General features: G+C 46.3%; 1 protein-coding gene across 2 annotated transcripts; it reads right to left on the reverse strand.

Annotated features, from left to right (window-relative positions):
* Nucleotides 1-834: 834 nt before the first annotated feature.
* On the reverse strand, nucleotides 835-11527 carry C5ar1 (complement C5a receptor 1). Of its 2 annotated transcripts, none has more exons than XM_039105863.2 (2): nucleotides 10096-11527; nucleotides 835-2561 (listed from the first exon to the last, which is right to left on the reverse strand). In XM_039105863.2, exon 2 carries the CDS (start codon nucleotides 2493-2495, stop codon nucleotides 1506-1508), a length of 990 nt encoding a protein of 329 aa, XP_038961791.1. In that variant the 5' UTR covers nucleotides 2496-2561; nucleotides 10096-11527; the 3' UTR covers nucleotides 835-1505. The 2 variants fall into 2 exon arrangements, with proteins under 2 accessions (XP_038961791.1, NP_446071.1); NM_053619.2 differs by having other exon boundaries at nucleotides 842-2561; nucleotides 11182-11275.
* Between the last annotated feature and the right edge of the window lie 5084 nt (nucleotides 11528-16611).

The following is a 16611-nucleotide window of genomic DNA, read 5'->3' on the forward strand; positions in this document are numbered from 1 at the left end:
ACATTTGTATTTATTTTCTAGTTCATACTTCTGTACCCCCATTTTTTTCTCCCTTAAGTCATTCCTTTAAAACAAATCTGTTGGAGGTGTTAAAAAAAAAAAGACCAGACTGAGCTGTAAAACAAGTTTAAGGCTAGCCTGGGCTACATGAGATCCCGTCTCATAAATAAATAAATAAATAAATAAATAAATAATGCCGGGGCATGGAGCCTGTAAAAAGTCAGTGTGGTTAGTGTCACTATATAGACACTGTGATGGGTGAGACCCAGTGGTCACATGTCCATTAGGAAGAAGAGAGGGCCTAGCAGAGACAAACTCCAGCATTTTACTTTATTTTTTGTTTGTTTGGACTTCGTGAGACAGAGTCTCCCTAGGTAACCCAGGCTGGCTTCGAATGCTCCATTCTAGCTCCCGAAGCTCCCACATTCTGGGATACAGGTTTGCGCCACATTTTTAATGTGCTGACCAGAAAATTCAAAACCATTTGCCCGCTCGTGTGATACTTCCGGTGTCGCTCGTGTGGTACTTCCGGTGTCGCTCGTGTGGTACTTCCGGTGTTGATCTGTACGTATTTTCTAGCCAACACACACGCTCATGCACACACATTCACTAAGCTGAAAGAACGCCTTATAAAACAGTACATCTCAGCAGGTAAAGGTGTTTGCTGCCAAGCCTGAGGACCTGGGTTCAATTCCGAGGACCTTCCTGGTTGCAATGAGAGAACCAAATCCAACGGGTCATCCTCTGACCTCCACATACATACCGTGTCATTCGCCCAGCACCACCCCCCACAAAATAGATAAATACATGCTTTTAAAAAAATTAAACAACACATTTCTGTACCTTTTTAAAAAAACAAAAATTTTTTATCGTGTAAGCCGTGCACAGTTGTTTTTACAAAACTTGGATATGTTGGGTTCTGTCGAATACCATTTTTGAAAAGACAAAATTGCAGAAATAAAGGATAGGTCGGGCATGGTAGCACAGGTCTACAGTCTCGACCTCTGGAGGATGATCACAGGAGGAGTCCATGGCTAGACTAGCCTACATGGACTTTGTCTCAAATAAACAAAAAAATCAGACATAGAAAAGAAATAAAGGGTGGGTGCTTATTTGTTGCCTGGAGTCTAGGGCTATAGCTTACTCACGTAGTGTATCCGTGAGCCCCGGGTTCCCTCGAGACCTGGGTTCTCTGTTACCTGACCCCTAGACGTCATCACTAGGTGTATCTGCCTAGACACTGCAGATGGGCAACGAGGCCAAGGCCTGCCTCAGAAAAAAAGCCCAGTAATATCTTAATGTAATGTTTCTCTCCAAAGGAATTTTTACCTATAATCTCAGCATCCGTGAGCATCCTGGGCTCAAGGCTAGTCAGGGCAATTTAAAGAGAATCACATAAAATTAAACATGCAAAGAGATGGGAGGAAGGGAGGAGGGGTGAGAGGAGGAAGGAGGAAGGGGAGGAGGACTGGAAAAGGAGCAGCTAGGCAGTTGTGGCATCTCCTCTACACTGCCTGACTCTTCTGGGTGGAGGTATCCATCGTGGACCGAGTGAAACTCTTGCTGTCCCTGCCCAAGGAGTCCTCAGAGAGCACGTTTCGTATGATGCTGGGGAGTGACCTTCGGAGTCTCCCATGGAAACCCTGGCCAGCCATGACGTAGATGATAGGGTTAACACAGCAGTTGATGTAGGCCAGGGAAACGCACAAGGAGTTCAGCCTCTCCACTGACTGAAAAGTGGATGAGGACCGGGGCAGCCAAGCTAATATCACCCCTGTTACCTGGTAGGGTAGCCAGAAGACAAAGAAACATGTGACCACCGCCATCACCACTTTGAGCGTCTTGGTGGAGCGCGTGGCCTTGCGACTCCAGGTCCGGATCAGGAGGAAGGTGTAGCAGATGTTAAGAGTGAGCAGAGGCAACACGAAACCCACCATCAGCCGCAGGATGGCTATAGCCTTCTCTATGAAGAACGGACCCTTACTATAGTCAATATTACATAGAATGCTATCTGAGTAGGGGTCCTTATGTATCCGCCGGAACACGAAGGACGGAATGGTGAGGAGCAATGCTAAGACCCAGGTTACTCCGCAAGCCATCCAGGCCAGGCCAGGCCGGCGGAACTTCTGACACCAGATGGGTTTGAACACCAGCAGGAAACGGTCGGCACTAATAGTGGCCAGCAGCAGGATGCTGGAGTACATGTTGAGCAGAATGAGCGAGGGCAGGACTATACAGGCCTGGTCACCGAAGGGCCAGTGGTTATGCTTTACAATGGACGTAAACAGGATAGGCAGTGCCAAGCACGAGAGGAGGTCGGCCACCGCCAGATTCAGAAACCAAATGGCGTTGACAGTACGTTTGGCCTCAAAGGCTGTCACCCACACCACCAGGGCATTTCCGGTAACTCCTACCAGGAACACGGCCAAGTAGATAATAAGGGCTGCAATGTCCCCAGGTTCCATCTTCGGAATGTAAACGCCATCTGCAGGCATGTCAGGATTTGGGGTTCCATCAGAGTAATCATAGGTGATTTCACTGCTGTCGTTACTTATGGGGTCCTAAGCAAATCAAACAGGTAGACTGTGTGAGTTGGTAGACACATTCCCAGGGGACTGGAGCATTCATTGCCCATCTTTCTGAGTCTCAGCACTACCAAGGGATACTGAAGACCTATAAAACCAGTGTAGTTTGTAGATTTTATTTTGAGACAGACAGGTTCTCTGGTAAGTAACCCAAACTGGTCTTAAGCTCACTGTGTAGCCCAGGCTGAACTGAAATCATGTCAGTCCATCAACTTCAGCTACCCAAACACTGAGACTACAAACAAGGCCCTCCATACCTGGGCTTTAATCCAGTATTTGGGGTGGGGTGGGGTGGGAAGGTGACGGAATTGAGAAAGAGTCTCACTCTAGACCAGGCTGGCTCCACTCTTACAGAATTCCGCCTGCCTCTGCCTCCTGAGTGCTGGGATTAAAGGCATGCGATGACTGACCAGTGAGGTGTTTTTCTAATTTTTTACTGTCCATGTATGCATGCATCTGCATGCCATGACACACACACGGAAGTCGGGATAACCTTGTGCAGTCTGTTCTCTCCCTCAACCTTTATGTGGGTCCTAGGATAGACCTCAGGTCACCGGGCTTTGGGGGTTTACCTACTAAACCATCTCACCATTGGTATTGTATGGGGGTACTGACAGGGTTTCTCTGTGTAGCCCTAGCTGTCCTGGAACTCACTCTGTAGACCAAGCTGGTCTCAAACTCACAGAGATCCGTCTGCCTCTGCCTCCTGAGTACTGGGATTAAAGGTGTGCGCGCCACCACTGCCCAGCTGATGTGATATTTTTAAGTGTGTTAGGACTGAACTGTCCTCTGGCAAGTACCCTTGATGGCTGAGCCACCTCTCCAGCTCCCAGTGATGTGTATGAGAATTGTCCCTAGTTCAAGGCTCAGTTTGACCTATGTGGCCAGACACTACACACACACACACACACACACACACACACACACACACACACACAAATAATTTTGTTTGTTGTTGGTAATTCTTTGTCAATTAGTTCTTTGACAGAGTCCACTGTACCCCAGGCTAGTCCCAAAACTCACCGTGTAGCTCAAGATAATAAACTACTGATCCTCTCGCCTATACCTCCTGCGTGCTAGGACTATAGAAGTCAGCCCTTAATTTGGACCAAAATCCAAAGTTGAAATTAAGACAGGACAATGTCATCTAATTTTGAAACACCTCATTGTTGGCAGTAAAGTTTTATTCTGTGGTTGGCGTCCTCAGTGGAGTGGGTTTCTACAGGGTGACAATGTGACCATGATGTATAATATTGGGCAATGTGGGCCTCTGAGAACCATGACGGATATCTGTGGGTTTGAGGTTTCCTTTTCAACCTTCCTAAGGCTGCGACCCTTTAATACAGTTCCTCATGTTGTGGTGACCCCCCAACCATAAAATGATTTTCGTTGCTACTTCCTAACTGTAATTTTGCAAATCGCAACATCTTTGGCAACCCCTGTAAAAAGGTTGTTTGAACCCCAAAGAAGTTGCCATGACAGGTTGAGAACCACAGCTTTAAAAGCTCTTGTATTAACTGTGGGCATGGTGGCCAGTGACTGTAATCCTGACATTCAGTAGCAGGAGGCGGGATGGGGAGGCATTCAGTGATCGCCTGCATTACAGGAAACCAATCTCAAAGTGCGAAGTCACAGACTCCAAGCCCAGCACCACGTAAAACTAGAAATGGTGGCTCCCACCCCAGAATTTGGGGACACAGGAAACAGGATCATCCTCAGATGCACAGTGATCCTCATTACCAGCCTGGGCTACTTGAGTACTTGAGACGGCCTCAAGAAAATGTTTTATTAAATTTTCTCCTTAGTTAAAATGATGGACAGATGCCAGGTGGTGGTGGTACGCATGCTTAATCCCACACTGGGGAGGCAGAGCCAGGTGTGTGTGTGTGTGTGTGTGTGTGTGTGTGTGCGTGCATGCGTGTGTGTTTGAAGCCAGGATGTTTGACATAATGAGTCTAGGACAGGACAGAGCCACTGACAAAGACAATGAAATACTGTCTTGGGGGGGGGAGGGCTGGAGAGATGGCTCAGCGGTTAAGAGCACTGACTGCTCTTCCAGAGGTCCTGAGTTCAAATCCCAGCAACCACATGGTGGCTCACAATCACCTGTAAAGAGATCCAATACCCCAGAATACTCATATACATAAAATAAATAAATAAATCTTTGAAAGAAACAAAGCAAGCAAGCAAGCAATATTTTAGTATAGGAAGGGAACAGGCAAAGGTTCCACTCCCAGCTAAGGAAAGGCTGTCCTTTGGATACTTGCTTTGGAGTCATCCCCTAGGGTCCAGACCTCCCTGGGGCACATGAGTCCTTCTGCAAATTTCTCCTGCTCTGAGCCTCCCTTTCTTCCTTCATTATTTCCTTGACAGCCCAAGAATCCACCCATTTCCCAAACCCTAAGTTTCAGGATTCAAGACTGGAGGCCGAGGCAAAGTGGGGCCAGCAAAAGGCAGAACAAGAAATAAGAAAGTCTCTTTTGTTCTTGCTCCATCTTGCTCCCTCCTGTTCTCTCTCGCTCTCACCCTCTTCCCCCTTTGTCCCTTCTCTCCCCATTCCCCTCCTCCTTCTCTCCATGTGCTCATGGCTGGCCTCTACTCTTCTATTTCTCTGTCTCTCTCTGTCTCTCTCTCTCTGTCTCTCTCTCTCTGTCTCTCTCTGTCTCTCTCTCTCTCTGTCTCTCTCTGTCTGTCTCTCTCTCTCTGTCTCTCTCTCTGTCTCTCTCTGTCTCTCTCTCTGTGTCTCTCTCTCTGTCTCTCTGTCTCTCTCTCTCTGTCTCTCTCTCTCTCTCTGCCCTACTACCTTCTTAACTCCCCTCCCCATGTCCTGAATAAACTCTATCCTATACTAAAAAAAAAGAGAAAGAAAGAAAGAAAAGACTAGCCAGGTGGTGGCAGTGCATGCCCTTAATCCCAGAACTTGGGAGGCAGACAGAGATCCCTGTGAGTTCAAAGCCAGCCTGGTCTCCAGAGTGAGTTCCAGGACAGCCAGGGCTACAGGATGAAACTCTGTCTCAAAAAGCAAACAAAAACTAACAGAAAGGAAGGAAGGAAGGAAGGAAGGAAGGAAGGAAGGAGGGAGGGAGGGAGGGAGGGAGGGAGGGAGGGAGGGAGGGAGGGAAAAAATTAGAAGAGATGGGTTATCCATTAAGAGCACATGCTGCTCTTGCAGGGAACTGGAATTGTGGCAGCCCACAACTGTCCAGCACTCCAATGGCAGAATCCGACACCTGATCTTTGCAGGCTCCTGTAGCCACTTGGTGCACATATATACACTCAACAGACACATATATACATAAAACAGATCAATATTCTTGTTAGAAGCAGAAATAAGAATTAGAAGTAAATTTGGACGCAGGTATGGTGGCGTGCATCTGTATAATCTCAGTACTGGGAAGACTGAGGTAGAAAAATCAGAAGTTCAAGACAAGCCTGGGTTACTGAGAGCGAACGGGTGAATGGTCGGGTGGGTGGGTGAATGACGAATAGAATGATTTATAGACCAAAGGATGGAGCATAGATGATGAACAAAAAGACGGGCAGATGGGTTAGGCGTGTAGCTCATTGGTAGCATGTTCACTCAGCACATATGAACCCCTGGGTTCCATCCCCAGCTCTATATAGACTGAGCACAATCTGTAACCCCTGAATCTGTGTGGTGGAGGCAGGACGGGCAGGAGTTCAGAGTTATCCTCAGCGGGGTAGGGAGTTCAAGACCAGGCTGGGCAAACAGATAAATGGGAAATGCATGGGTAGATGATGAATAGCTAGAGAGGAGTGGTGGAGAAACAATGGGTGGATACATAAAGATAGCTATATTGACAGATAGAAGAACAGATGAGGGGCTGCAGAGATGGCTCAGCGGTTAAGAGCACTGACTTCTCTTGACAAGGTCTTGAGTTCAATTCCCAGCAACCACATGGTGGCTCACAACCGTCTGTAATGGGAGCTGATGCCCTCTTCTGGCGTGTCTGAAGACAGTGACAGTGTACTCACATATATACAATAAATAAATAATATCTTTAAAAAAGAAAGAAAAACAGATGCAAATGTAGATATTTAAATAAACTGATGTATAGATAGAAACATAGAAACATAAATAATACAAAGATTCATAAATATATACGTGGGTAAACAGACACATACGCAATAGACTACATCTGGGGACTCTTGGGGAGGAAACACAAGAGTTTACGGTAACTAACACACGCTGTAATGCCACCAATGAGGAGGCTTCCAGACCAGCCTGGGCTGTGCATTACAATGAAGGCCAGCCTGAGCTACATAGCAAAACCCTGTCTCAGTAACGATAAATAACAACAAAAGAAGCCCTTAGACTAGTCTCACACTTTTCTACAGTTTAAAAATATCTCAAGCTGGACAGTTGTGGCGCACGCCTTTGATCCCAGCACAGGAGGCAGGGATCTCTGAGTTTGAGGTCAGCCTGAACTATAGAGTGAGTTCCAGGACAGCCAGGAAAACTCTGTCTGGAAAAAAAAAAAACAAAAAAGAAAGAAAGAAACAAAGAATGAAAGAAACAGAAAAAAAGCCAGGTCCCGGATGCTCAGTTCTGTATATTTTTACTTGTTACTCTGGGCAACCCCCAAGATCCCATGCTCAGGTCACTTGAGGGTTAATTATGGGCTCTACAGGAAGCCTCACAGCCTGTCCCAGGTATTCTCAAGGCCCCAGACACGGTAAAATGCTTCTACTGGCTTCTACAGCTCTCACCAGCCTTACTGCAATGACTCGGACTTCTCTAACCCCATCTCTCAGCCTTGCCACTGATCTTCTCCTGCGAACCTCTCTAACGGGATCTCTCATCCTTGCCGGCTGACCTTCTCCTTTCTTCCTTCCTGGCATGATCTCACCCTGTCTTTTCCATGACTTCATGAGGCAGAGAAAAAGATGCTGATCATAAACTCTGTGGTTTCCTGGAGCTTCCAGATACAAACATCTCAGGAAACTTTGACCTTTACAAAGTTCCTGTAGTGAGGGGAGATTGACTGAGTATAATGCATACCTATGATCTCAACACTTGAGAACCTCAGGCAAGAGGAGCTTGAGTTTGGGACCAGCCTGGGCTACCAGAAGGGGGAGGGGGAGGGAGAGGAGGAAGAGGAGGAGGAAGAGGAGGAGGAGGACGAGGAGGAGGACAAGGACGAGGACGAGGACGAGGATGAGGAGGACGAGATGATAATGATATTTGAAACTGGCCAGTGTGCAACAAAAGGGAGTGAGTAAGTTAGTAATGGCCTCTAGACAACAAAGCACTATGCAAATTTTTAAAAGAATAAGGTACTTGTTAATGAACTGATACAGAAAGATCTCTGATATCTAGGGAAATTTTGTCAAAAATGGGAAATAACAGTGGGCAATGCTCACTGCATATTACCTATGGAAGGAAAAATGCACACATGTGTGTGAATGTGTGTGTGTGTGTGTGTGTGTGTTCATTCACATGTATACATAGAGACTAGCCTCACATACGTACAGTAACAGTTGCCTCTGAGGAAGGGACTGGGACTCAGGAATTAAGAAAGCTTTCTCCTGTTTATGTGGTTCTTGGGTATGGGATATAATATATGTAACATATTATATGTATATATAATGTGAACTACCATAGAAGATGTGTTGTCCCTCCATATACACAGTGTCCATGTCTGTGGGCTCGACTAATTACAAGATCAAAAATTTTTTTAAGAAGGAGAAAAACAGGGGTTGGGGATTTAGCTCAGTAGTAGAGCGCTTGCCTAGCAAGCCGAAGGCCCTGGGTTCGGTCCCCAGCTCCGAAAAAAAGAAAAAAGAAAAAAAAAGGAGAAAAACAATTGGAAAAAAGAATAAGAAAGAGGTGGAGAAATGGTTCAGCAATGAAGAGCATTGGCTGCTTTTGCAGAGGACCTGAGTTCATTTCCCAGCACCCATAGGAATCTCACAATTGCCTGTAACTCCAGCTCCAGGGAATCTGACACCTTCTTTTGCCCTCTAAAGGCATCCTCCCATGTGTGACGGGCAGATACACAAGCATACACATAATTAAAAATGAATCTTATAAAACAAATAAATAAATAAATGATATAAAAATAGTTGCTTAAAGACATTATACAATATATAATATGAACTGAGATATAGATAGATAGATAGATAGATGATAGATAGATAGATGATAGATAGATAGATAGATAGATAGATAGATAGATAGATAGATAGATAGATAGATAGATAAAACAGAGGTCAGAGGTAGAACAGGAGGACAGGAGTCAAAGCCATCCTTGGCTACATAGTGAGTTCTAGGTTCATCCCTGGCTACATAAGAACCTATTTCAAAATAACAATAAGTTAGCCTGCTCCTTAAGTTTACATGCTTTTTTGTTTTCTTTTGAGACAGTGCCTCATGTAGCCCAGACTGGCCTTGAACTCCTGATCCTCCTGCCTCTTTCTCCTGAGCCACTTGTGAGGAGCTCTCAACTGCTTCATTTAACACATATGGCAGCCCATTGACACACTGATAGTTCGCTATGTAGTAAATCAAAGTGCTTAGAAAGAGGACAAGCATGCAGTAAGCACTCAGTAAATACCTATTCACAATATTTTAAAAAGTATTCATTCAAAGCTAGGCAGTGGTGGCACATGCCTTTAATCCCAGCACTCAGGAGGCAGAGGCAGGAGGATCTCTGTGAGTTTAAAGCCAGCCTGGTCTACAGAGCAAGTTCCAGGGCAGCCAAGGCTACACAGAGAAACCCTGTCTCAAAAAAAACCCCAAAAAATTATTCATTCAAACGAGAAATTATGTATAAGAGCTATCCATGGTGGTACATGCCTATGTTCCCAACACAAAGAAGGCTGGGAAGGATAGTCATGTGATTAAGACCATTGGGCTACATAGTGACATCTTGTCTTAAAAGATAAAGGATTGAAATGTTGTAGGACTCCTGCCTAGAATCCCCCAGTGAGGGGCTTTGGGTATGGCTCAATGGTAGAGACCCTGCCTAGAATCCCCCAGTGAGGGGCTGGGGGCATAGCTTGACCATAGAGCACTGACCTAAGAATTCAGTCACCCCAGTCCAAATCAGGGACTCTGCAGTTCGGTGGTCAATAAAGTGACTTCGTCTTCAGGAACATTGTGTAGTCAGTCGTAGTCTACCCTGTTCTGGAAACCCCAGTTGCTCAGGGCAGATGCTGAGGATTGGATGGGACCAAAGAAGGATGAAGAAAGCTTGCACCCTCCCTGTTCATCAAGTTTTCCATTTCCTCTTTTGTGTGAATGAAGCAAGACTATATCTTCTGTTACAGTGGTGCCGAATTACAGCTGGCCTAGCACCATGCCTTGACCTCAGGGTATGAAAAGGGGACCTGCCTAGAGGACACGGACAATGGGCTTTCTGGCTCTGCCGTTAACCGCCAAAGGACCCCAGGTCATCAGTGCTCCTGCCTGGGCTTCAGTTTCCCCTCTAACTTTTCTGATAATGACCGTTCTTCCAAACTGGCTGTCAAGACTCCCAGTGCTGACCTTCCTTAGATTTCTTTACTTGGCTGCTTCTTCTTCTTCTTCTTCTTCTTCTTCTTCTTCTTCTTCTTCTTCTTCTTCTTCTTCTTCTTCTTCTTCTTTTTTTCTGGAAGCAGGATCTCACTCTGTCACCATGTAAACCAGGCTGGCCTCGAACTCACAGAGATCCATCCTGATTGTGCTTCCCAAGTGCTAGCATTAAGGGCGTGCACCACAGCACCCAGCCTCTGCTTGGCAGTTTTAGAACAGTGTAGGAGACAGAACCCTGGACCACACTTAGGCTAGGCAGTGCTCTAAATCCCAACCAGTTTCTGCACTTGTTTCATTCTTCCTTCCTTTATTCATATTGTTTGGGTTTTTGTTTTTTGTTTTGTTTTTTTTGTTTTGTTTTGTTTTTGAGACAAAGTCTCAACAAAGTTGCCTGTGCTTCCCACAAGTCCTCAAGCCTCTGCTGGAGGCTGGGAGAGCAGGATGGAGACAACACCAGGGCTAATTTGCAAAATTATTTTTTGTTCTTGTTTTTCTGAGGTAGGGTCTCATGTAGCCCAGGTTAACCTCAGAATTACTCTATAAGATTGAACTTCCACCTCTTCTTCTGCCTCCTAAGTACATGTGCCACCCCACCCAGTCTTATGGGGTGCTGGTCATTGGACCCATGGCTTGCAGTACTCCCACAGAGCACTCTCACATCGGATCTCTACCTCCTGCCCATTTGTCTCTCAACACAGCATCCCACAGTGTAGCTCACGCTAGCCTGAATTAAAGTCACTACGTAACCCAGGCTGGCCCTGAACTTGGCCTCTTGAGGGCTCATATTACAGGTGTAAATGAACATGCCCAACTTCTAGAACTTTTCAGTTAGGAGAGCTGACTCCAGGGTTTCCTGTCCTTAAGAACCTTGTCGAGCCTACATTCTGGTGAGGCTGCTGTGGTACCCATCCATAACTCCTCTTAGTCCCTTGCCACATCCCATCCTCAGAGTGTGACCTAAGGACGCAGGCAAGAAAGGGTAGATGAAAGGAGCTCGGGGTAGGAACAGAGCAAAGAAAGTCAGAGAGGGAGAATGAGCAGAGAGAGGAACCCACTCACCATGTCCTGGCTTCTCCTGGGCTCTGTGGTGACCAACGATGCCTGAAGGCCCCTCCTGTCACTCGGGCTGCACTTCTTAAAGCCTCAAGAAGGGATGCAGGCAACTGAGAGGAAATGACTGTCTTGTTTCTCGGAGGTGCTCATTGGTGCACACTGCTGACCATCCCAGCTAGGGCTCCCTCCACCGGTGCTTACTCAGAACACCCTCCGCACCACCCAGAACCAACTAACCAGAGGAGAGACATCAGCTTGGAAAATAAAGGAAGTCTCTGGCCCCAGAGGGGGAAAAGGCAATTTCCAGGGCCTCTTCACCTTGGGGACACAGCTGCCTTCATGACCTCGGTTCCTCATCTGTGGGGGACTCTACCTCTTCTGAAGGAAGTCTTGGGGTTTCTGGGGTTTCTAGACAGCAGGAATAATGACCACAGCTCCCCTGCCTGGTGGCTTTTACAGCCAGAAAGCACACAGAGGGCTGAAGAGACGACAGAGGTCTTGGAGTTTTCTCCTATGGGGGGCAGGGAGATGTGGTAACTCAATCCTAGCATTGGAGACTGGGGCAGGAGGGTCATCCTAGGCTGCAGAATGAGACCTGTCTCAAATAATAAAGCAAAGCATGCTGGGATCGTGGTTTGGTTGGTTAAATGCTTGCCTAGCATGCACAAAGCCCTGGATGCCGTTCCCGGCACCACATAAAATCTGATGGAGTGCTGCATCTGATCCCAGCACCCAGAAGGCTGAGGCAGGAGAATGAGAAGTTCAAGCTCATCCTCCTGACTGCACAGTGAGTTCCGATCCAGAGTAGGCTTCATGAGACTCTTTGTAGCAGCAGTTTACAACCTTATAACACCACGACCCTTTAATACAGTTCCACCCATTGGGTGACTCCCAGCCATAAAATCATTTTGTGGGGCTGGAGAGACGGCTCAGCGGTTAAGAGCACTGACTGCTCTTCCAGAGGTCCTGAGTTCAATTCCCAGCAACCACATGGTGGCTCACAGCCATCTGTAATGGGATCTGATGCCCCCTTCTGGTGTGTCTGAAGAGGGCAACAGTGCACCCATATACATAAAATAAATAAATAAATCTTACTTTAAAAAATCATTTTGTTGTTACCTCATAACTGTAACTTTGCTACGGTTATGAATTTTAATGTAAATGTCAGATATGCAAAATACATGATATGTGATATCCTCTCCCCCAAGCGTCAAGACCCACAGGTTGAGAACCTATGCTTTTTTTTTTTTAACGATTTATTTATTTATTTTATGTACAGCATTCTGCCTGCATATGTGACTGCAGGCCAGAAGAGGGCACCAGATCTCATTACAGATGGTTGTGAGCCACCATGTGGTTGCTGGGAATTGAACTCAGGACCTCTGGAAGAGCAGTCAGTGCTCTTAACCACTGAGCCATCTCTCCAGCCCGAACCTATGCTTTTTAAGTAAGAAATTTGACTTAGGTCAAGCATAATTATGTATGCCTGTAATCCTGTTACTTGGACTACAGCAGGAGGATCAAAAATTCCAGGCCACCTGTATAGGAACGACCAATTTTAAAAAAGAAAAAAATCAAAAGATCACGTGTGTGGTACACACCGCTAAACCCAACACTCTGTACGTCTGAGGTCAATAAGGGCTACATAATGAAAGCCTATGGGGGGGGGGGAGAAAAGAGAAGAAATGTCATATTCTGTCTTTTTTTTTTTTTTTTTTTTTTTTGGTTCTTTTTTTCGGAGCTGGGGACTGAACCCAGGGCCTTGCGCTTCCTAGGCAAGCGCTCTACCACTGAGCTAAATCCCCAGCCCCATTTTTTTTTTCTGAAGAGGGAAGAGTTTATTGCAGGTTGGGGATACCTGGAGAAGGCAAAATCTAACAGTGAGAGTGAACTGCGGGGTCCACCCGTTTCGAAGACAAGCAAGTAAAACAAATACAGCTATATGTACAATTATTAAAAAGAGTGGGGTGGTGGAAAACAGGAAAAACTGCCAGCAGCCTTCCAGAAGGTTGGTCACAGGACATTCAAGGAGCACCATGCGCCCCAGTCCCCGCTGGGTCTCAGCAGACCTGCAACAAATGGCTTTCTGCCTGCTCATGACAAAGAGCAGAGGTGAGAGGAGACCCTGGTGATGACACAGCAGAGCTGACCCTGCTCTGCCAAGAACTGCTGCACATTCCACAGCCCACAGGCCAACTCCATTAGCATTTCCTAAAACACACATAGGGGAAGTCAGGGGAAACTGAGGGCATGTCTGCTAGGTCTGTGAGCCCTGCACCCTGCGGGAGGGGATCTGCTTCCTAAGGCATCAGAATGCAGTTCCCAAAGTCAGGAATCCCAGAGGCAGCTGACCCTCTCAAGGACTCACTTCTATTCAGAAGTCAAGTGCCGGCTGGAGAGATGGCTCAGTGGTTAAGAGCACTGACTGTTCTTCCAGAGATCCTGAGTTCAACCACGTGGTGACCCACAACCATCTGTAATGGGATCTGATGCCTTCTCTGGTGTGTCTGAAGATGGCGACAGTTTACTCGTATACATACAGAAGTCAAGTGCCTCAAACCAGCTAAGTAGAGGAAGAGACCATGTTGCCTCTCACAGAACGGATAGTTGTGTCCTGAGGGAGCACTTGGGATCGTCCTTCGATAAGGAGAATCCTAATTCATCCAATGCATTTCTATAAAAACGATGTAGTTCCAGATGAAGTTGCACATTCTCTGGGGAAAGCGGCCAAGTGTCTACTGGACTAAAACACAGATGATTTAAAACAAGTCACTCCAAATCTGTCCCCATGATTGGCATGGCTTGCTTGACACAGCCAGGAACTAGAAAGGGCAGAGCCCAAAGTGCATGAGGCCATGCTGCACACTGGCTCCAGGACGCCCCAGTTCTGTTCTCAGGCAGCGACTGAACATACCAACAAACTGTCAAAGCAGCAGTCAGGAGAGAAGGGCTCTTTCAGCGAGGAGGTGATGGGGCCTGGTGATTATTCTGTCTTAACAGCATAATTAATGCTTTGTTGTTGTGTTTTCTGTTTGTTTGAAACCTGAATTCTTCTCTCTTGTCCTCCCATATCCTACCCTGAGTACCTGATGCATTGGCCACATGAGGCCACTGGGCCCCGAAACCTCTGTGGGTCTGAGCGAGATGGGCCATGAAGGGAACACAATCCGTGTTATTCAAAGATAACACGGGGGGGGGGGGGAGTTGGGGGAACTAGGTGTGGCCACGCATGTCTATAATCTCAGCATTTGGGAGGTGGATGCAAGAGATGGACGCCATAGCTCAAGCTCACCCTTAGCTATACAGACAGTTGGAGGCAAGCCCAGACAACCTGAGACACTGTCTCCCCTAAACAGCCTGGGGTGGTGGCACAAGCCGGTAATCCCAGCACTCAGAAGGCACACTCAGGCAGACCTCTGTGAGTGTGAGGCCAGCCTGGTCTACATAATGAGCTTCCAGCCAAGAAAGAGAGAACTGCCTCAAAATAATAAAAACTAAATAAAATAAATATCATAGGTTTACTGATCTGCTTTCTAAACCTGTTTAGCCTGTGGATGTGTGTGTCTGTGTGTGTCTGTGTGTGTCGACCAGAGGACAAACTGCAGGAATTATGTCTTTCCACCATGTTGGTCACAGGGCTGAAAACTTTTTTTTTCTTTTCTTTTTTTTTTTTTTTTTTTTTTTTCCGGAGCTGGGGACCGAACCCAGGGCCTTGCGCTTGCTAGGCAAGCACTCTACCACTGAGCTAAATCCCCAGCCCCGAAAACTTTTTGACTTACCTAATGGAAACCAAAAAAGCTGAAAAGGCTCATGACCCAGTATCATGGGAAGTGTGAGCTGCCCCTCATCCATAGCCCCAGTGCCCTAGAAAGCCTGCCCCCTGCAGAAGTGCATGAGCCAGCGGAGCAGGCAGGCAGCTTCCATCCACTGTTTCCCCAAGGGAAGCTCAAAGCCCACCATGGGGTGGCAATCAAACATCTCCTACCTCCACACACACACACACACCACACACACAGACACACACAGACACCACACACACACACACACACACACCATACACACACACACACCACACACACACACACCACACACACAGGCACACACACACCACACACACACACCACACACACACACACCATACACACACACACACCACACACACACACACCACACACACACACACACACACACACACACACACACACACACACACACCCTGCTGCGGTGCTGAGTGAGGCCTCAGGCTCCAGCCATAGTGACTTCTATGGCAGGATGTGGTGGGCCTATCATTGCAGTGCTGAGATGCAAGCAATCTTCCCACACTGCTCTGACCTGGTGGGTCTAGTATCTGCTCCACCAAGAAGCAGGAAGCAAAGACAAACAGACACACACACACACACACACACACACACACACACACACACACCATACACACACACACACCACACACACAGGCACACACACACCACACACACACACACACACACACACACACACCATACACACACACACACCACACACACAGGCACACACACACCACACACACACACACACACACCACACACACACACACACACACCACACACACACACACACACACAGACACACACACACAGAGGCGGAGGGGGGTTGGAGAGAAGGGAGGAGGACAGAAGAGGAAGAGGAGGAGGAGGAGGAAGAAGAAGAGGAGGAGGAGGACTGTGGGAAGTGCCAGTGCCAGGGGTGGAGAACTGACTGTTGAAGGCTGTCCTCTGACTGCCACTTGTGCACCATGCACCATGGGTGCACACAGAAAATAAATAAATAAATAGATAGTAAATAATATAAAGTTTAATTATATATTATATATTAAATATATATTATATAATTTATACTATATTATAGACACTAAATATATAGTATACTTTTATATGTAATACAAATTTATATTATTTATAAAATATATATATCATATATAAAATATTTTACTAAATATATATTTAGTATGTCTTTATATGATTTATAATATATTATATATAAATTATATATAAAATATTTTTAAAGTATTTATATTAAATAAAATGGAATTTTAAAAGCTAACTAATTAGGCTTGGGCACACAATAAACAAACAAACAGACAAGTAAAATGTAATCTTAAAAGTTAACCGATTAGGGTTGGGGATTTAGCTCAGTGGTAGAGCGCTTGCCTAGCAAGCGCAAGGTCCTGGGTTCGGTCCCCAGCTCCGAAAAAAAGAAAAAGAAACAGAAAAAAAAAAAGTTAACGGATTAGTCCAGGCTTCGGTGTCAGACACCTTTAATCCTAGCACTTGGGGAGACAGAGGCAGTAGAATATCTGTGAGTCAAGGCCAGCCTGGTCTACAGAGCAAGTTCCAAGACAACCATGGTTACACAGAGAAACCCTGTCTTGAAAAAAACAAAAAAGAAAAGAAAAAAATT

Source organism: Rattus norvegicus, chromosome 1 (assembly GCF_036323735.1).
Source record: "Rattus norvegicus strain BN/NHsdMcwi chromosome 1, GRCr8, whole genome shotgun sequence".
Classification (NCBI taxonomy): Eukaryota; Metazoa; Chordata; class Mammalia; order Rodentia; family Muridae; genus Rattus; species Rattus norvegicus.